At 39.4% G+C, this 22,417-nt stretch overlaps 1 protein-coding gene across 6 annotated transcripts in view; it reads right to left on the bottom strand.

The window, feature by feature from the left end:
* The window catches only part of plce1 (phospholipase C, epsilon 1), an 88,623-nt gene extending 72,894 nt beyond the window's left edge, over window positions 1–15,729 (bottom strand). For 4 of the 6 annotated variants that reach the window (XR_004568735.1, XM_034214462.1, XM_034214464.1 and 1 more), the window contains exons 1-3: window positions 15,586–15,729; window positions 2,242–2,396; window positions 585–1,219 (exon numbers count right to left, since the gene is read on the bottom strand). Coding sequence is in view for 5 of the 6 variants with exons in the window: in XM_034214462.1 (XP_034070353.1) it covers window positions 585–1,172 (588 nt within the window). In the remaining variant the exon portion in view is untranslated. Of the gene's footprint in view, window positions 1–584; window positions 1,220–2,241; window positions 2,397–6,300; window positions 6,452–15,585 lie in introns of those variants that run through there. The other 2 variants (XM_034214463.1, XM_034214465.1) reach the window with 2 other exon arrangements.
* Between the last annotated feature and the right edge of the window lie 6,688 nt (window positions 15,730–22,417).

The raw sequence follows: 22,417 nt of genomic DNA, 5'->3' as shown, positions 1-22,417 counted from the left end.
TTGCGATCACAAAGCAGGACATGCGATGTTTGTCAAAATAACTAAGCCTTTTTATGCTTGATAGAAAAGCAAAACCAGCACGATTCTCAAAGCACACTAGATTTCAGTATTAAAAACTTTAAAATGCATCCTTAAAAATGTAGATTACTCAGGTAGTGTGCGATCATTTTGTTGATGAGTGGGAGTGATAATGTCTGTAATATGTTGATAATGTTTGCACAATATGAAAATCGATAGCATCAAGAACTGTATGTCCTTTTGGTGTCCAAGGAGGGCATGAATGATTAACCCTGATGTACAACAGGTGCAGTTATGTAAGCATCTCCATGTATGTCCTATTTATGTTATGTCTGTGGAAAAAAAAAAAGTAAAAAAATAAATAAAAATGTAGATTATTATTCCTATTTTCTTATTGCAATATACTCTATATTCCCAAAAAATTGGGCAATGTAAAACTTTTTCCAATATTGTACAGTCCAAGCATTTTTTAAAGCAAATATGACACATAACAGTCTTATTGCAGCAGCTGAGTGTATACATACAATTTGCAGTTTACCAGGACTAGCGGCTGCCTTCATTATTACCTTGTTGAACGCCAGCATAGACACCGGCAGGCTGCTGCGGCGGACGTGTCTCCGGTGGTGCTGCGAAGGGCTGTTGCAGCGGCGAGGGCTCTGAACGGGGCTGGAGCTGGGGTTCGGACTGGATCTGGGGCTGTGGCAACAATAGATGTTTGGACCTGTGTGGAGGCTAGACAGGGGGCAGGAGCAGGGGGTTCTGCCAGTTCTGTTCCTGCCTGCATCCACACCCTCTCCAGAGGTGTCCAGCTGGCACGGAGATCCCTCTGAACTTTTCTCAGGTATCGGAGTAACCGTGTTAGTTACTCCTTCAATTCTCTTGCCAGCTGACGGCTGGAGATTTGAGCTGTAGTCCAAACAGTCGTATTCCTTGTCCAAAATTGGCCCATTCTCACTGTCACACGACAACTTCCGATAAAAGAGGAGGGAAGGGCTGCTTCGCTGTTTTGAATTCCACGATTGGTCAGAGTATCGCCATACTTCCTGGCTGTCATGTCTGGTTTCTCTGTGCGGCCTGCTGCCAGAGGATGGAGGTGAAGCACGCTGAGCCAGGACTACAGACCCAACCTGGGTTTGATTTTCTTCGGTAGCCATCGTGTCTCCCTGCAGAGTCCTACCTTATTCTTTGTTTTGCTGCAGCTCTGGAAATAAGTAAGACGTTGCTGTTAATTGCAGTTGAGCAAGAGGAATCTAACATTATAGCATTAACAATCACAACCAATACATTTCTCTCAGACTCTCTTAATTGAAACATTTGGGAAGCAACGTCTTACATCTCAATTAGTGGGTCTTTACAGCAGCAAGAGGAAATTACATTTGTAGAGGAAATTTAATTTGCAGACTTCAAAACCCATACATTGTGAAAGATGGCACGTTTATAACTCAAAGGGTCTAGATGACTAATGATAGTGAGTTTCCCCTGAATGGAGAGTTGGCTCGCTATTCAAAAATGTCAACAGGTACCGGGGGCATGGGGCTTAACTGGTTAATGCCCCCGAGATGAAACACTGAAACACTGATAAATCAAAAGTTGTGTTCAATGGCATTAAAATGATAAAAACGCTGCTGAAGGTTATATATATATATATATATATATATATATATATATATATATATATATATATATATATTACATTATGATAATCCATCATTCAATTTTTATGTCAATAACGGAGATTTATTTATAAAAAAATTCTATATTGATTCTGACTTTTCTACATCCAACTCCCAGGTTTATCATTCATTTGAGAAAAAAGATTATTAATGTACCCCTTTTAGAAGTGAAGATATAGTCAATTGTTCTGGGAATGTCATTTTCGAGCCTGAGGCATGAAAAACAGGCTCGGGGCTTAACTGGTTAAAGCACATTTCCCTGCTGCGGCTTCACAAAATGATTGATTACATATTACCACCATCTTCTAGTTCTGTCCCAAATACTTACTAAGCTAATGAGAGATATCCACTTCAGGTCATGCTACTCAACAAGCTTCTTCTTCTTCTGTTCTTTTACGATTTAAGTGTGTTATCATGGTCAAAGGCCTGCTGGCTGTGGCATGATAACTTCAGCTCGCATTGATCTCCTGAGTGACTAAGACCCTGTCCGTACAGAGTTTGCTTTGTGTGTGTTTTCTGTAGAAACAGAAGCTTGGGCAGCTGTACAAACCGGCAGATAGAGAACCCTCGGAGGTAACCCTGGGGGATCGAGGAATTTCCTTGATAGCGCGGTTCACAGTCGCAGCTCACAGGGCCATGTGTGTGCCTTTGTGCACTAGACCTGGTTGGTTCTGTATCTCTGGCATAGTTATCCACTTGTAGGCCCTGAGAGAGAAAAAGACAGACGGAAAAAGATAGAGCACAGGTAAATCAATATTCACAAATGATTTCCATTGTATGATAAATTCACAATAAATGTTTGAACTCTCATTCAAGAAAGAGAAAAAGGTTCAAGACTGAGTACAAGAGGAAACACGGAAAGAAAAAAACACACATGAGAAACTATGTTGTTTTACCACTTTTAGAAGATCACGTTTTTTTTCTCATGTATCTTCTTTCATCACATCAGCCTTCTTATCTATAACTATTCAACAGAATCACCGCAGAGTGTGAGCCATTGTGACGGAAACAACTGAAATAACAAAAACTACCAACTATTTGGGGCAATAAGAACAAAAATATAAACAGTACATTCAGCCCCATTTCCTGAGATGAAATATGATTTGTAAGAGGTGTTATGTGCTTGGTACTCCCTACAATGAGTTTGTCTGGACTATGACCTCTCAGAGGTTTAATTAAATGATTAAGTAGTGTTGTTGTGTTTTGGAGAAATAGCTCTATATCCCACATTAACCTATCATCACAGATTTACATTTTCTGGATAATAGGAAGAACTTTTATTTGATTGATGCAATCCATCAGATATATCAAAATGACAGCTCTCCATGATGTGACAGATAATGTGATGTCAAGATTAAATTACTTCAAAACAGGTCGAACCCGGTGGCTGACAATAATAATTAGGAATATTGAACCTTTGTCATAGACTAATATTTGACCGGGAAATGTTGTGGCATTGAAATGTTTGGCTCTATGAAACCTGATGTACTTATATGATTCTGTTTTCTTCAAGGTTGTGTCTTCCTGGTCGAATGTACTTATTGTAAGTCGCTTTGGATAAAAGCGTCAGCTAAATGCAATGTAATGTAATGTAATGTCACTCCCCATCCTCCCTCTCTCCCATTGCTTCCAGTTATCTCTCTACCATCTACTGTCAATAACTGCATAAAATGTTATTAGTGGTGTATACACCAATATGTTTTGAGTTTGCAATTCTACGAAACAAGTACAAACTTTATACAATCAAACATTTATACTGCCCTAAACGTCCCTCCTCCTTCAACGTCATCAACACTTGTTGTCAAGGTCTACAATTATCACAAACTGCTTTTTTATTTTTGATATTGTCCAGAAGTATTGGAAATACAAGACTCTTGGAAAAGAGAAAAAGGAACGATGCCTATGAAACTGAGCAGCCCGTTTGTAGTAGCTGGTTAACTAATATCAAACTGAGACTTTTAGCCAATATCTAAGAAGAGGAAAACTAATCTATTGAACGTATACACATCTGAACTGGGTAGAGATGAATTGTTCTGCTTGCATGAAATACATCCATAATTGACACACTCACAAAACCACCCACAACATGCATGCATGCTAATTGTGTGGTTCTGTGTGTATATAAACCGTGGCCATGGGATGTATAAATCCGAAAAAACTAGTGCCTGAAACCTCATAATTAGAGCGACCACAAGCCGCTGCCAAAAAAGAGTGGGCCATCGTAGGAATGCAGGGCCGACCCAGAGAGGACGGACCAGCTACAATTATGTGAGGGAGAGAAAGACAAATACAAACTCATTGATCCCTGGTAAATCATGCAGTCAAAGTACTCTTGTGCCCCGCCCCCACACATATTTGAAGGTGTCTGTGTTGAATGTCTGCTGCCTCTCTTCAAGGCTCAGTGCTACATTCACACAGACAGAACCTCACCCAAAGGGATGAAACAGACAAGTGCTCCATTCATGAGCTCACAGTCTCATTACAACATACCACTTCCTCTGAAGCTCTTGCAGCTGAGCAGTAGCCTTTAGGAGAGGCACTGGTTTCATAGCTAAAACACTGATGAGATTTAGAGATGCGACTGTTTGAGTTTAGCTCATTTTCTAAGACTGAATCTGGCGCTACACTACTGGCCGGACTTATAAACAAAACAAACCTGAATTGATCACTAGGTATCATTTTTCTTTTACTGGTATTTCTGTGGACCACTAAAGAAGTAATAGGAGACGTGAAAAGATTCAGCATTTCCCAGAACCTTATTAACGTCTAGTAATAAAAATGATTTTGGAGTAGAGCTGTTGGCTACATTATGTACAAAGTGGGCTTTATTAATACATGTAATGGAGCTGATAAAAAATACCTTATTTTACATGACAAAAACGACTTGATGGGAAAATAGGTTGCCACAACATTTGCATTCAATTCAAATGAATCCTTACCAATTAAAATGTAACAATTTTAAAACATTTCCCAATGCAATAGTTGCGCCATATCTTAGTGAAACAGAAACTTGTGGGAGCAGCTTGTCTGAAGCTACACTGCAGATCTAAAAGTAGATATCTGAAGAATTTGACCCACCGATATGGTCATTATAGTTTCTCACAACACCTTAGATAAAATATGAAAATCTTCACCTCTGAGTTTTGAGGAGAAAATCTGCACGGCAGCTTAACTCATCTTTTTATCTAAGCTTTTCAGAAGGCCATGGGTTCATCAGCTAGTTATCAACAATCATTTCAGATGACTTTTTCTTTACATTACATTGCTGTGTATTACACTTTTTGAGTACTCTGTTCTTCACTGTGGTGAGAGCCCACACAGATCCATAACAGAAAGAATCTCAGCTGATGTGTCACTGTCGACTAACAGGTCAAACCAGATGTATAGAAGGTTGGCAAGAAAGAATATGTGAGATATGAAAGAGTAAAATATATCCCAGTCCTTGTGTTTATATCTGCTGGATATGAAACAGTAAAATATGGATTTTAATATTTAAAAACAAAAAATCTGGAATAATAATAGTCCAACTTTTTGTTTAGCTGTGTGTACACGCCTTTATTCCTTAATCACAATTTGTGGTAGGCACCAACCAGCCTGCTTGTGTGTAGTATGAAAGAGAGATTAGCAATTCTAACCCATGCAAGCAACCACAACTACATTAGGGAGGAGCAGAGAGAAATGAAATTATAACTCAAGTACAACTAAATATGCTGACAAGACGAAATTAAAAACACGGATGTTTTTATTTAGAAGCCATCTGTGAAACCATCTGCTGCTTCAGCTAATGTAATGCCGCTGGACAGGTGTTAGCTGTCATGTCAGCTGATGTCATTTGAGGAAACAAACTGACACATGACGTTCGGGCATGAGCCTGTCCAATTATGGGTCAGGAGGGCAGGACTACTAACCGTTTGTCAACTCCCGACGAGAAGTTTCATACTGTAGCTTTATATCCTGAAGCCATGCGCCCAGGGGCATGATCAGCAGCTGTGTTTGCCATCAAGCTAAATTAAAATCACTCTGAAATAAGCAACAGGATAGCGTTTCCACACTCTGGTAACTTAAAGTGGAAGCATGTGGACTTTGAGGTTTTCTGTGGATGTGCTACAGACGTTTATTTAATCGTTATACTTAATACACGGCTGTTTTTAAAAAAAATGACAGATCACATTTATCACCACAACCATAACAGACCCGTTATGCGATCATCCAAAAAGATGACATTCATTTATACAGAGTAAATAACTGCTAATAATAAAACATATTTATTCAATCTTACTCGTTAAAGCCTCAAAACAACAACAAACACCCACAAAACGGAGATCAAAGTAACCCTTGTTATCGGCTGAACTGCGAGCCCGGCCGGGAAATCAAAGCCTTGGGCTAAAAACAGACAGACACACACACACACACACACACACACACACACACACACACACACACAAATGGGAACGAGGTCACACAGTGGCAAGTGCACTGACCAAGAAAACCCTCTATCACTTCTACTTCACTAGCTGTATTATATAGAATAAGACTAGCACATGGCACTCAAGTATACTTAGGTATATCATATCTTTAGATATACGAATATTTGCATGACAATACTTACATTAATGTAACCACTAAGCCTAAAAGTCCTGTAAATGTTATGCTCCAGGTTTTCCAGGTGAATCCGGTTTCACAATCACGTTGTTTTGTTTACAAATGAAAGAGAGTGAGTGAGAGAGATAGACAGACAGACATTGGGGATAGGCCTTCCACACACTTCAGCACGAGTTCAGCAATCAGAATGTGTTTTTCAAGTTTGTTGAGATAAATCTTTAATCTTGACAGTCATCTGACTGACGGCTACAGCACGGATTGCAGTGACACACATAACTATTTCATTTTATGAAATATTTGTGAGGAGTCTGTCATAAATGACACTGCATTTCTATGATGGAATAAATAAAAGACAGTGTTTCTCAAAGAGTGGTTATGATTTCCAAATATGACAGCTTTGGTTTAACATTCTAAAAGATACACTTGAGCTTTTTGTTCCTGAAAGAGTAAAATGAGAATATGTGTACAACTGTCATTTCTGTAAACCAGTGGCGAACCGTGGCTATCACAACTGGACCTTCTGTAGACACACCCACCCCCCGCCACCGCCCCCCCTCCCCTCCGCGACATTATAATGTCCGTCTTTTCACTGAATTGTCGTCTTGAAAATGGTACTCACAACGATTCCGCAACAACTTCATCTTCACCTGTTGCACTTGTCATTTCAACGTTAAAAACAATAAAACGGCATGAATTGCTTCGTCGCATTCATCTAGGTCCTCTGTCTCAAGCCAGTTAACTAGCGGGCCTTCTAGAATACCCTGGAACCGAGGGAAACTCTGAAAGAATACGCCCATTGGCTACAAATCAACATATGATTGGTTGATCAAACTGTCAGTCCAAACGTACGCTCTCATTCAGTGCAACGGCCAGGGCATTCGATCAAGGATGTAGAATACCTTGTTGAAGGATATTCTACCCAGAGACCCAGAACAAGATCTGATTGGTTGCTTTTTCTTTTCTAACAAAAAACCACTGAAATGCGCAGAGCATGGTCCGAAAAGGACAAACAAATCAACGTAACACTGTAATATTACAGATCAACAACACGGATACAATTCTCATTTATTCATTTTATATACATTTTATTACATTTTATTTATATAATTAAATCGATTTTTTTGTTTGTTTTATCGCCACTGCTGTAAACACAGCAGTTAGCTTAGCATAAATACTTGAAACAAAGCTAACCTGCTTAGGTCCAGAGCTAACAATATCTCCCAACCAGTACCTCTTAAAATCACTATTTACAAGTAGGACCTTTATGATTTTATCTGTAATACAAACAAGTAAATAGAAAGATAACAGTTGAGAAGGGGGGTATGTTAAATCATGTTGTGCCAGTTAGGTTGCTAGGCGACCATGGCTTTTCGTCCCGGCCATATTGGATGGTCTGAATTTTTAAAATATCAAAACATACTAGAGTCAAGGATTTGAACGTGGGCTTGTATACTTCTTTAAACTTGTATACATCAATAGAAAATTCAAGGAAAACTGTGAGATCAGCTGCATCACTGGAAAACCCCAGATCAAATAAGGGCAGACAGTTGTCTCATCTTGCTTTAAAGAAAAAATTTTGGGTACTACCAACATTACATATTCCGTGCAGCAATAAAGTGTAGCACACGTTAATGAAAGCAAGAGGGGATGATCTCAGCACCTCTGACAGTGCTGAACAAACATAATCAGGATCAGATGGTTAGCAACAAACCGCATTGTTGTTGTCTTTGTGGGTGTGTTTCAGTTGTTCGCTCATTTATCTCACAGGGGGTATTTCCCAACTGCCCTTACATCAGTTCAAATATAATTTACAGAATAATTGCTTTAGGGACTTACACCATGCAATACTCATTTTTGATTTCACATACAGGGCTCGTTTTAGTTCAATGTGGTTCTAAAATGTTATCAGTGACTTTGAGTAAATCTCACATCTCTATAGTAAAATGATCGATCACAAGGAATTAAACAATTGTGTTTTACTGTATGACCTTTGTTCAGTGATAAAAAGGGCAGTGCACTGGCACCATTCGTTACTTTAAAGTGGGGATTCCCATCAACTAACAATGAATTAAGATGAGGTGGTAAAATTGTGTAATGGTTGTAAAGTCCTAACATCGGTATTATCGGACAATATTGGCATTGTTGATTGCCAACGAACGCACAATATTTATCGGTTGGGTCACATACATTTTGTGGCAGCTGTTGTTTTAGCTAATTGGGACTATCCTCGGACAACAATAACTGGCAAATCTGCTGGTATAAAATTCAAGAATATGTTGTCTCCGAAATACATCAGCGACATGCAGAATGCAAGACATGTTTCTTTACAGTAACGCAACCGCTGATCTAGGAATGTTAATGTAAAAGATAAAGATTTAAAGCCGACCACAGTGAACAAAACAACCAATTACAGATTTAAACACTGAAGTCCCTTATGTCACAACCTCTTGTCTCATGGCTAGTCAATTAAAATAAGTAACAATTCGTTTTTTTATGAGTTTGTGTCCACAACCGTTTTGGAACCCATCCTAGAGGATTGTTTGTCCCTCAACAGGAGGCCCTCATGCTCACATAAAAGCCTTTTTACCCAAGTTCATTCATGAGGGATTATTTCACGACTCATCCAAACAATGACTCATGGCCTGGTATGTGATGATGTCCCATTTCAGATGGATTGCAGTAAGTAAAGCACAATCAGTGAGGTGGAAAGCAGCACAATGAATTACTGGTAACCACCTTCATGCTTTATTACTTTTTAAGCTTCCATTGGTACTATATAGTCAGTGGATATAGAATATAAGAGTGAGTAAATGGCACGGAAAATGTAAAAAGGAGAAATAAGAGGTGGTTTCAAACTGAGCTGAAATGCCACTTAATCTCCTGAGCCTCCAAAAAACCCCACTAAATACTTTGCACTAAGATTCAGCATTAGATCTTTAGCATTCCAGCAGCATAATAAGCAGGTCAGGGAGAGAAGGAATCCCCTTTTCTGTTGTTTAGGGCAGAAAAAGCATGCCATGCTAGTACAAAAGAGTGACGCTCCAACTGATGTCACCCAACTGCAGAGAAACAGTCACACAGAGAAAACACAGATTTCAATTAGACTCTCTTTTTCAGGCACAAATGCTTTGGTGATGCCAAACGGTTACTCCTTTTACTGTAAAGATAGTGCCAAAAAACAACTAATTTGAATTCCGTTTAAAAAGGGAGAAACTCAAGGAAGTGAGTCAAATAACAAGACTCACAAAAAGGAAAAATAAGGGAAAACATATCCTGTAAAAAGAACATTATTACAAATGTTAGAGAACGTAACTCAACTAGGGATGCACTCCTTAGTATTACTATCTGTCTTAACTGTGATAAATGCACATTTCTAATGTGCTTATTTCATTAAAAAAAACTACATTTTGACAATTTTTAAATGACAACATATTTCACTCATTACAAAAATGATGTAAAACTATATAATATAGCTGGAATGAAGTGAAGTAGCTACTAAAATAAAGACAATTGTATCCAGTAAAGAATAATTATGTTTTACACCCTGCTCTGTGTTAGGTATCCATATCACAGTGCACAATAATGGATTATTTAGAGTTTTGTAAATACTAAAGAAGAATATTAATTTGAATATGAATATTTGATACAAAACATGGTCTAGTAATCTCAACAATCCAGTAAGAAAATCCTGCACAGTTCTCTTTGAATCTTCAGTATACCAACACTTCTGTTATGCAAAGGACCCCCCTCTCTTTAACACAGGGGGTCAGAGAAGAAAAGACGCATCATATGACTACAATAGAATCACATTCCTTAAACTAGTCCTAGTTTAAAGGAACTGACAAATGCTAGAATGCAGTGCAAAGACCCAGATAGAAGGAGAGATCAGATTAAGTCTTTTTTAGTCTTTTAAAAGTATGTGTTTTTTTTATAAATGTTTACATGGACTGGCCCCCCTCCCTTAGGGGAATTCATACACAAAAAAGACACTGGACGCTGCACTAGGTCAGAAACCAGAGGAGACTGTGAAGTCCATCGTAGACGGACCACCTTTGGACAAAATGTCCTCTCCATTAGAGGCAGCTCATTGTGGAATAGCCTCCCAACTGAGATACGGGATTGTCCCACTCTCAATAGTTTTAAAGGTCAACTCAAAGAATGGTTAAGAAACAAACAGACGTGCAATCGCCGCTAAATGCACTTTAACACTGGGGTATCTTCTCTTGCACTTTATGTAGCTCTTGTATCTTCTCCTGCACTTTACATGTCGTTGCTGCTATATTTTACTGCCATGTGGAAAATGCTTGTATGCTGCTCATGCTCTTTCTGCATATCATGTATTTATTTTTGCTATGTATATAAATGTCATGTTCTTAAATGTTGTATGTGAGGGACTACGGATGGAAATTAGCTCAAAGCTAAAATCCGGCATATTTACATTTCAAATCAAATCAAGTTTTATTTATAAAGCACATTTAAAAGCGATTTTTGGTCGAGCCAAAGTGCTGTACAGTACATGTAATAAAAACACATTACTACAATCATAATAAAAGACAATAAATTACAACAGATATAAAAAACACAAGGAAAAGTCAGGAGTCGTGCTCCGCTCTGACTAGTACCTCATTCACACCAACGCAACTCCGGTTCAAGCTCCGTGCTAGAGCTTTTCAGGTTCAGAACCGGTTCTTCGGTTTAGCTCTGGCTCTTTTCACACCGCCCAGAGTCCGACTGGTGCTGCGTCATTGCGTCATCGTTTGCGTCATGACGTAACCGTTTGCGTGCCTGCTTCATAAAGCCAAACCGTGCGGATGAAATCAGTTGCATTAATTTCTTATGGCTATATCTGCAGCAGTCATTTCTGTGGTTTAGACTATATTCTTATAAAAAAGTGTACTCGTGTACTGCTTCCGAGGTCGGTCTTATTTCTTAAGGTGGACTGAACCATGAGTGTGGAGTTACGTTGTATCTTTCATTTAAATGAACTGTAACCTTCACCCAGGTATGTAACAGCTGTTCTCAAATGAACAAGTGAAGTCAAGTTTAATATTTATAGTTTTATAGATTTATAATGAGTTATAATGAGAGGTGATCAACGTGAATGCTCAGGTTCCACCTTAACACGCAGACACGTTGCTTCACCATGAGCAGAAACCTGGCAGAAACCTTTATATATACAGTCTATGGCAGAAACACTGAAACTCTGAAACTCTTGTTAAGTTTCTCCATCGTTCTCCAAACTGGATAAAACGCGGGCTTTTTGTTGTTGTTCAGGAGTTGATCCTGTCTCTGCCCCCGCCTCGACGTAAGCGTGACGTATGCGGTGCTTTTGCTCTGGCCGGACAATTTTTTGGTGCTTGAAACGAACCGGATTCTGGAGCTAAAAGGCTGCACCGTGTGGGTGTGAACAGGAAAACCTGGTGCTTTTCAAGCTCCAGCTCCGAACCGGCCCTGAAACACCATTGGTGTGAATGAGGTATAAAAGGCCAGGGAGAAGAAGTGTGTCTTAAGAGTAGATTTTTTTTTAAAAACAGGGTCTGGGCCGACCTCACATGGAGGGGCAGAGTGTTCCAGAGCCTAGGGCAAGCCACTACGAAGGCTCGGTGCCCTCTGGTTTTGAGCCTGGTCTTGGGCACTATCAGCAGCAGCTGGTCAGCCGACCTTAAAGCTCTGGCTGGGCTGTAGCGATGGAGGAGTTCGGCTATATAGCCAGGAGCCAGCCCATTTAGTGCTTTAAAAACAAATAAAAGGATTTTAAAATCAATTCGGAACCGAATTGGAAGCCAGTGTAGTGAGGCCAGAATTGGGGTGATGTGGTCAAGTTTTTTGTGGCCAGTCAGAAGACGTGCTGCTGCGTTTTGGACTAGCTGCAGGCGTCTAATTGAGGCCTGGTCCATACCCACGTATAGAGCGTTGCAGTAATCCAGTCTTGATTGATTGAAAAGTTTATTAAGAGCTTTTATATTGGGTACAGTACAGTACAGCTCAAAACATACAATTGTTAAGGGGATGCAGACCAGAGAAAGACTTTCGTCTTGTTTACATCAGGGTCCCCCATTTCCAATTCATCATCAATTCTTGAGGTTACGAAGGCATTAATAACCCTTTCTAAGTCTTTAAAAGATAAATACGACTTGGTTTTGGCCAATAGTCTCATTTAAAAAAAGCAGGATTTGACTAAGGTGCTGACCTGCTTGTCGAATTTAAAAGTGCTAGTGAAGGTCACTCCAAGGTTCATGACAGAGGTAGGATGATTTTATTGAGAGAGCCCAGAATATCAACCGGAGAGGCTTGAGGTTGGGGTCCAAAAAAGATGACCTCAGTCTTGCTCTCGTTGAGGTTGAGAACGTTTTTGCTCAGCCAGGATTTTATCTCTGTTAAGCAGTCCATCAACTGCTGTAGTGAGTGTTTGACATTTGCTTTGAGAGGCAGATTGATCTGTACATCGTCGGCGTAGCAGTGGAAGGGAATATTGTGTTTTGTGAGAATTGAACCTAGGGGCAGTATATACAGTAAAAAGAGGATGGGGCCCAGAATCGAGCCTTGGGGAACCCCACAGGTAAGAGGGGCTTTGGCAGAGGAGAAGGCACCTAGCTGCACTGAGAAGCTACAAAAAAACATGCATTAGTGTTCATCAAGTGTTCATCAATGTGCATTGTCTCGGTTCAAATAAATGTTTAAATTAAAAAATAGTGCAGCTTGGAAGTAAGGAAAACCTTCATGTGCTTAGAAAAGGGAAAAACTACTCATGTGCATCTTGATTCAAAGAGCTCAAATTGATCCAAACCCAGTGTCGAACCAAACCCAGGGAAAACTGCTTTCCATCTGCTAGCCTGTAAAATTCCAAGAGATTTTTTGTATTACTTGAAGATTGACTTTTTTAACATCAATGACCCAAAATGAGCCATAAAAATAGCATCCCTATGTAGACCTCCTTGGCAGCATGTTTTTTTGTTTTTGTTTTATAATAAAGAATGATCTGAAGAGACGATATGAACCTACAAACCCTGAACATCTGAAACACTGATGTGTCAAGGAAGATCAAGGCTATTCGTGGAGATATGATCAAACCAGCCACTGGGAGAGCTCATAAATAATGAAACAACAACACGGATGGTTTTAAGGAAAATAAAGTATCCGCCTTCCCATTTCCAACTTCAATCGCTCCTGAGACAAAACAGACAGTTAAGAGAACAAAAGGATGCAAGATCAGCATGCAATCTGTTGCAGGTTACTTTTTCTTTTCAACATATTCTGCCTCTGACAGAAACAAAGTGAGAGCCTGGTTACGCTGCTAACAGAACAGACTTTTCATGCGAGGGACCTGGAGAGCATATGGCTTTGATTAGAGGGCAGGGCAGAGAGCGACGCCAATGGAAAGTGCAGAGGGAGAAACAGAGGGAGAGAGGGGCTCTATGGTGTGAGTATAGTGTAACAACAGAGGGAGAGGGCTGACTCAAAAAGGGGTGACTGTATCTTCACGCTGGACGTTGACAGTGTGAATGGTGTGTATTTGCACTTGAAAGATGGCTCAAAAGAAGAACGAAATCCGAGCTGTGTGAATTAGTGCAAGTATTTGTGAATGTGGGTCTATCACAACAGAAAGAGGCGTAACAAAAGTGAACCATGACAGTAGAAATAATGGTGAGCCTTGTGTATAAGACGCTGGTGCAACTTTCATTGTGAACCTTGGCCATCAGTTAAACATGTGTTGATGTGCAACCTACTTGTTGCTGTGTGGCTCAAATCCAATAGACTTGTGTACAATCACATAATATAAGTCTTAGCCTAAGCACAATTAAGACTTATAATAAGTATTCATTCTTTTTAGCCACTTAATTCCCAGAAAGCCTAAAGTTTTGACCACCAGTAGTTCTATGGAGCAATGTTTTTATGAGTTGATCCTAGTTTTGTTGGTAGGCAGGTGCCCACATGCATGTGCAATTACAACACAGTACATATTTCATCCAATGCAGTATTTAAATTATTCTTAGCATTTGACATTGAAATGCATTGAGATTATCTCTTAAACCAAACCTTTCATTTTTAAACAAAGTGCAGCATGTAACTTGAAAAACATGTAGTCCTATTCCACAATTGCTACATGTTTGAAGGTCAAAGGTCAATTATGGCCATAATTAACACTCCTCGACAAGACACTTGAAAGACGGTGATGTCATCAAGACAAAGTCAGGAGTAGCACCTAACGAGGATCCTGGAAGTGAGGATGAACAAGAACAACCTGTCTCCCATCCCTATCTGCTACAGATTCATTTCAAAACATCACCTCACCTCTTCACCAACGGCATAATATGCCCTCTTTTCAAGGTAAAAATAGTGACTGGAAGCTCAGTAAACATGGGAAATGCAAATACTATCAATTTGGATACAAGTTTAACTAATCTAGTCCATTCCAGCCTATATTTTAAGGTGGTAAGCATGGTGGTCTTTTATCTTTGTGGCCTCACACTTGACACTCTAAATATGGTATTATTGTATGATTATTGTGTGTCTTATCCGACTGGAATTTTTTCATAAGTTGCCCATGTGTCAGACCTGACAAGATTCCCTCCTGTTAGTGATTCTTCTGATCTGGATCTGATTCATCTGAGCTGTATCTTTATTTCATTTCCATGTGGATCTCTTTAATCTAAAGCAACCTTCACTGCAACATCACACACAAAAAGGGTTAAAGGTCACAGTGCCCAAGGGATGTCTAGAGGTCTGTCTAGGTAAACAATAACCTGACCTGTCAAACAAAAAGCAAAATAACATGCACCAATGGACACATAACTGTTGAAACAAACAAACGTAACAATGAAGGTGCTTCTTAAGCAAAAATACACCCTAATGACCATAATGGTTGCTGCTACCCATTAAAAATAAACACAAACAAACTGTCAGTGGTTTAGCATTCTTAAAAAGCAATGCACTTCGCAGCAAAAAAACAAACACAAATATCAGATAATAGTTTTAAAGCTGTTATACACAAAAAGACCCCAAAAACGTATAAAACCCGCTTTTTTTGGTAATTATGTTTCTGCTATGAGTTTAAGCGTTGGTCATTTTCTGCTGAAATGGAGTCAAGCAAACAACAACACTTCACCTACCGTTTTTGAATACAGGACAAACCCAAGTAAATGCAACAAATGTACTTTAAGCTTGTTTTTTGGGTGACAAGTTTGGAAACCGCTGACACTGAGCAACTTTACAAACAAACCACACTCGCGATCAACGCAACCCTGAAAGGTGTCTCGCGTGACAGTTTGAGGAGTTGTTTGCACAAACTTACCGAGCAATGTTGTCAAATCCAGTTAGCATCCATGTAAACTCCGTAAAGTGAGCAGTCAACACATGTTCTGCTAACTTTCGTGCACACTGACTGCACTGGTTTGCCTCTCTCCGACAGACAGTTGATGCAGCAGCTCGTGCTGCGGTGGGAAACCGCTCTCTCTTCTCTGATGCCTTCAGGTGCTGCTCGGAAAACTATGCTCAAACTAAATCGGTGTTTTTAGTTATTTTGGTGTCAGATAGATCCAAGTAGGCTACTAGTTTGCCAACTCTAGCTTCATTTGTCAAATAATTGGCTTTCTTAAAAAAAATGTTTGTTAAAGTATAGGTTGGACATACATAGGCTAAATACCTAATATAGCTTATAATTGTTCAGTATTTGTTTGTGATTTTGCAAAACAATGAATACCACGCATATTTATATTTTAGCAGAATAACCATGAGAGTCAGTGAGCAAGACTACATGCCACAATTTGTATCGTTAAATTGCAGTATTTACTGAGGTGGTTCATGCATTATAACAAAAACCCATGCGTGTATTTAGAATGGGAATTGGGAGGCAATATATTTAGTTTGTCATTCAGCTGTTAGTAGCTAAATATCCAACAGCACGCGAATGCGGCCTCATCTCTCCCAGTAGCCATGAGCTGTGGACAGGAGGACAATAACTGCGGCTGTGGGTTACTGTGTGTGTGTGTGTGTGTGTGTGTGTGTGTGTGTGTGTGTGTGTGTGTGTGTGTGTGTGTGTGTGTGTGTGTGTGTGTGTGTGTGTGTGTGTGTGTGTGTGTGTGTGTGTGTGTGTGTGTGTGTGTGTGTGTGTGTGTGTGTGTCATCACATCGGAATGTCTGGCACATGCACATGCACCGTGTGTCATCGTTTTCTTCAGTCCACCAAAAATTGTTTTACAGCAACTAAAACTGATAAAGTTATGGGCCAATCATTGACTAGTTGCAAAATAACTGCTTCCAGTGCAGGTTCCCCCCACCTTGTGTAATCCTGAAACAATTGCTTTGATTTGTTTATGGCCTGGCACATTATCTACCAATCCAGAACCGGATGTGCCTCACCTCAACCTAATCGGCCAGATATGTGGGATAAGCAGGTGCAATCGGCAGATGAATGATATTTTTTTTAAATAAGTAATTACCGGTTTCTTTGGTTGATAAAGGTCTTGCACGCATCAAATCCATTTAATGTAGTTTCATTGATTTCCCGGTTGATTTGTGTTACTAGTTTTGTTTACTATTATTATGGTAAATAAATGGAAAGCAAATTCCCGTAGATCAATTTCATCACTTACCGTTACCACGCCCACGAAAAAGTGAAAGCACGTGCTTTAAGAGAGAATACCTTTTCCACTTCACAGCCTAAATTGCATACATTTAAACTTGGAAAATGGGGGATTATTTTCCAAACCTTCCCCGCTCCTCTGATGGGAAGTCTTATGCCATATGTCAGGAATGTGCAACCCGTCCATTCCTCCACCTCTCCTCCACCCAGGACTCGTGTGCAAACCTTTGGGAATCCCCAGATCCCTGATTAAAAAAAAGGCGGGTCTTTTTTGTCCAAGCATATCTTTATTCGAACCACACCATAGCCTAACATCCGATGTGATTATTACATTTCAGAAAAAAGCTTTGTAATCGACAGGAAAAGTAGATAAGGACTGGAGTGACTTGAGAACTTGCACTTGTGTTAATTTGTGTACGTATTAGAAATGGTCAACCCAGTCTCATGGCATTTCGTGTTCACCAACACGATTTTTAATCTATTGATTCGTGTTCACCAACACGATTTTCCCCCTTTTTTCGTGTTGCACAGCACGATTTTAAAAGCAATGTATTTCTACTGGTAATGACGCTCATGGAAGCACGGCATTCGTTTGTGTCGGCTGCCCTTAACCTGTTAAGCCCGAAGGTCCCCGCCGGCGGGGACCCTGGGTATTTTTTTCACGATACTGTGTCTCAGGGAATCTTAATATTTAAGAACCTATGAATGTGTTATACCAGATTAACGGAAATAACCTCAGCTAACTGCCGATACAAACCATGTTTACCAAAACAAAACACAAGTCTCACAAGAAGCATCTAAATTACCCCTGAGCGAAAAATGCTAACGGACATTGGCACAGAACTCAAGATAAAAGTACCCTTATTACTTATCATAGCTGCACATACAATATATCCGATTAAAGCTGAGACTCCATAGATTATGTAGGTATATAGTATCATCACTGAGTGATCCGGACTCGTGACAGGGGAAGCAAATACAGTCATCACAACACGTACCTTTACGAAGCTTCTAAGGAGATCGTCTCACAAGTAGCTGTCAATCTGATCAAAGTACGTGTTCAATGGCATTCAAATGAATCTGTTAATCCATAGGTTCTTAACGTCCATGTATAAAAAACTGATTGAATTTATAATCCATAATTCAATTTTTATGTAAAAATCGGAGAGTAAATGCTAGCTGCTAATGGTAGCCACCACAGCTAGCTGCTGCTTCCGGTCTCGGCGATGCAGCAGTCTCACACATACACATGACTAAATAAGGACTATGTGGGAGTTCCCCTCGATTCCATTGGCTCTGACTGTCAGAAAGAGATGTCACTTGTCAAAATTGAGCAAGGGGGGCCAGAGATATGGAAAATCCACCCAAATGGCCCCAGAAGAGGTTTTTTTTTGCTAAATCTGTCTAAAAAGGTCAAATATCACTTGTTTTGCATCAATCTTGATACAGGGTACTTATTATATGTTGTACTTTGGATTCCTAAAGCTTTTAGTCTACTAACCCATCATCCAAGGTTAGTTTTCACCAGGGCCGCCCCTCCCTACAGGCCAATCACGCAGGCTGCATGGGGCCCCGCCTTGCGCAGGGGGCCCCGCCCAGAGGGCCTCAGCTGCTGTGCGCAGTTCTCCGCTCAGTTCTCCGCGCACCCCCCGCGAGAGTGAGAGGTGAGACAAGGGGAGCACGTGTGTAACCCGACACCGTTGCAATGAATCGACATCTGACCAATCACGGGTTTGATACGGCCACTAGTGCAGGTGAAGAGATGTCGGTGAAAAGACAGTTTCAGTCCGGCGCAAAAAACAAAACATGAAGAAACTAGAGCATCACTCGAAGGTGGGTTATTGTATGAGTCAAATGTACAACTTACGAATGTTGTATAAGTCAAATTGCCAATTGCCGTATTAAAACATCAGCTGCAATTCACGACATGAAGAAGGCAGTCTCTGCAGAGCATACAGGCTAATGGAGATGCAGTTATTTCCAGCATTCTTTATTTACCATTCATTCAAGTATGTTATGCCTTTTATCTGCTAATGTACAGGAGGAAGAGAGATACACTGTCTGTCTAGTTGGCTTACATAACAGTTAAAGTTTACAGCCTAAAAAACATGGAGCATTTGTTTCCCCTTTTATTCATTTTTATGTCAATTTGCACATTTCATGGTGACGCTCAGCCTCTCCCCTTAAGGCAAGGCAAGTTTATTTATACAGCACCTTTCAACACAAGGCAATTCAAGGTGCTTTACAAAAATGAAAGACATTCAGACAAAGGCATTTAAAAACAGTAAAAGATAATAAAAGAAACATTAAAAGAAAAAATATATGAATAAAAAGTAAACTTTTACTCCTAGCAGTCATCATCATGGTGATGCTCAGCCTCTCCCCTTAACTCCTAACAGTCATCATCATGTCAACCACAACACAGAGAAACACTGATAGAAATGTGTGTGTAGTTGTTGATGCATTGCTGACAGAGGGAACTAGAATACAGATTTAAGAAATGTCAGTTTTTGAGCATGTCATAAGCATGTTTGTCTTGACTATATTACAACTATATTATAATAAAACAATATATTTATATTATTGAATTGATTATGATTATTATTAGTAGAAGTAGTTTATTTGCATTAATTATATTTTAATCTTTTTGAGGCTAGTATTTGGCAGGAAATGCAAAATTCACCTGTAAACGCATACTGAACGACATACATGCACATTTACCATTTACCTCACTGTATAAAAAAGTAACTGTGTTGATAATAATAATAAACAGGAATTATATTTGCAAAGTAGCCTACTTTGTTTCCAAAAACAACTGTCGGTTGGGGGGGGGGGCTCATCTCACAATGTCGCTTGGGGCCCCAAGTTGGCCAGGGGCGGCCCTGGTTTTCACTATAAGTACAAAATATTTTTTGGACGGACACTATAATTTACAGTTTTTTACCATGTTCAATCTGAATTTTCTTTAAAATAAAAAACATCTATATTGAATCTGACTTTTCTACATCCAACTCACAGGTTTATCATTACTTTGAGAAAAAAGATTATTAATTTAACCCTTTTAGAAGGGAAGATATGGTCATTTGTTCTGGGAATGTCATTTTCGAGCCTGAAACCTGAAAAACAGGCTCGGGGTTTAACAGGTTAAAGGCAATGTGAGCGTCCATTCTCATTGGATAACGGAGAATTGTACACCCGGAAGTAAGTATTCCCCTTACTGTCGATTGATTTTACAGTGATATCTGCACTACTCATCGACTAAAAAACACCAGATTATCCTTGTTAATTACACAACATTGATTGGTTTAAATTGTGTGCAATGCTTTTGTATTTTTCCCCTTCGATTCGGAGAAACAAATATGTTTTCGGAGTAAAGGATGGCAGAAGACACTACACTACCCAGAATCCCCAGCTATCGTTTGGACTACACCATGTGCTCTGTTTGACAAACCCCGTGATAGTCCTCAAGCTCTGTGATTGGAGAGTGTGCTCCGAGGGTTACGCCAATTCCAATGGCTGGCGTCTATGTCACGTGATCTTCACATTTCTCCCTGCAGAAAAAACAAAAACATGGCCGAACTTCGTTTTATTCTCGGTGGAAAATGCCTATTTTAAAGTTAGTTTGGCCATTAAAATGCATTTTGATGTCATTTGATGCGAGAAATAAGAGTTGTTATTTCAGATTATGTGTGCAGTGGATGTACATGATCTTTAGTTTGCTAGTTATTACGAAGATTACTTCAGGAAGTTTTCATTGTTACCAAGGTGGTTGCTAGGGACGCTGCTATCGATATTATTTCTGTTATGTTGTGTAACTGTTTAATGGTGTTATCTTTATTGCTACCCCCTTCCCCGTCAATGTATAGTGTTGGTCCACAGTGCAAACATATTAGTTTAACAAAATCCGCATCTAAAGATAGCCTACGTTATTTTCCCCTGTGCAATTCCAGTCTCACATCTCACAGCACATCGTCATTAACAAATACCGGAAACAGACCGAAAACATTTTTTTTAAATAAAATAATACTTTATTCCGAGTGTGCTTGCTTTTCTCTTTGGAAGTCATCACATAACGGCATTGTAATACACGGTTCGGCTGCATTAAATATTACATATCTGCCGTAGTTCTGTATTTATAGAGCCCTGATGAGAAGACTTTTAGACAAACATGAGGAACTGAAAACGTGACATGGATCATAAATATATCAGCCATTAAACAACATCTTACATTTATTTTCACACAATACGTCTCCTTGCAGTATCAACACTAATTCGGCTGACTTTTATATTTGATCCAATTGGTAGATAGGTTGTATTTAAGGGGACACCTAGTGGTTAAAGCAAGTTATTGAATTTCATTATTTTTATTATTAGATATTAATAGGATCCCTATAAACTATATTAATTACTCGTTATTCTCTACTAATAGTTAATTAAAGACTGTATATAATGACTATTTTGCACATCCCTTTCAAGATTTCAAGATTTTCTAAGGTTTATTGACATATCATATAGGCCCACACAACTATGGTGTAGTTATGCATTGAATGAAAAACTTGGGTCGCAGGTTCCTCAATAATGAATTACAAGACATCTATCAATATTTGTGCATACCTCCAGCAATGTTAACTATGTTGAAGCACTTATTTTAACTGATATTATACATCATGTATTATACTCTTATAAGATGTATGTAGATATTTCATCTCCGGCCTTGTCAGGTATTGAAGAATCAATAAATAAAGAACACAGAATTGTTAAATATAAAACACAGAATTTGTGTGATTATACTAAATGATTTACAAATAAACACCACTGCATACAACTGTTATACATGCTGATGTAACGCAAATGTTCCAATTTGGGATCAATAAAGTATATCTTATCTTAAGCTGATCGATGGCTACTGCCATATTTGCAAAATTTGCCTCTGAACCTTGACAAGTGCATGTTTCAGGCTTATCAATTAATGTAATGTAATGTAATGTTATCAATTAACAACAGGGGTCACAAACATAAGACCAGCTGTTAAATAAAGCTCTTCTGACCTTAGCTGGCATGTGTGTATATATATATTAATGCTGCCCATTATGGGCACAAGCAATTTTCACCCATTTATTAATTATATGTTTTAAATTTGAGTGTTTCCTATCCCCTAAACCTCCAGGGATGTACACAGTTCAATACTGGCAACTTATTATTATGGGAAATACGAAAACGTCTTTTAAAACTACAACTCCCAGTAGAGACGTGCCATAGATAAAGAACATGTTGCGAAACAGAATAGCCAGCATGTGTAGTTCTGGGGACTGGGTGGGGGAGTGGGGACGCGGTGAACCCGTTCAAATCCAGTTTTGGACAGTCTGCCGTGGTTCCATCCCATTTCAAGTGCTGTTCGAGGCTCGGCGTAACCCTCGGAACACACTCTCCAATCACAGAGCTTGAGGACTATCACGGGGTTTGTCAAACAGAGCACATGGTGTAGTCTAAACGATAGCTGGGGATTCTGGGTAGTGTAGTGTCTTCTGCTATCCTTTACTCC

This window comes from Gymnodraco acuticeps, unplaced genomic scaffold (assembly GCF_902827175.1).
Source record: "Gymnodraco acuticeps unplaced genomic scaffold, fGymAcu1.1, whole genome shotgun sequence".
NCBI lineage: Eukaryota > Metazoa > Chordata > Actinopteri > Perciformes > Bathydraconidae > Gymnodraco > Gymnodraco acuticeps.
The sequence above is the reverse complement of the archived record's forward strand: the minus strand, read 5'-3'. Positions and strand labels throughout refer to the sequence as shown.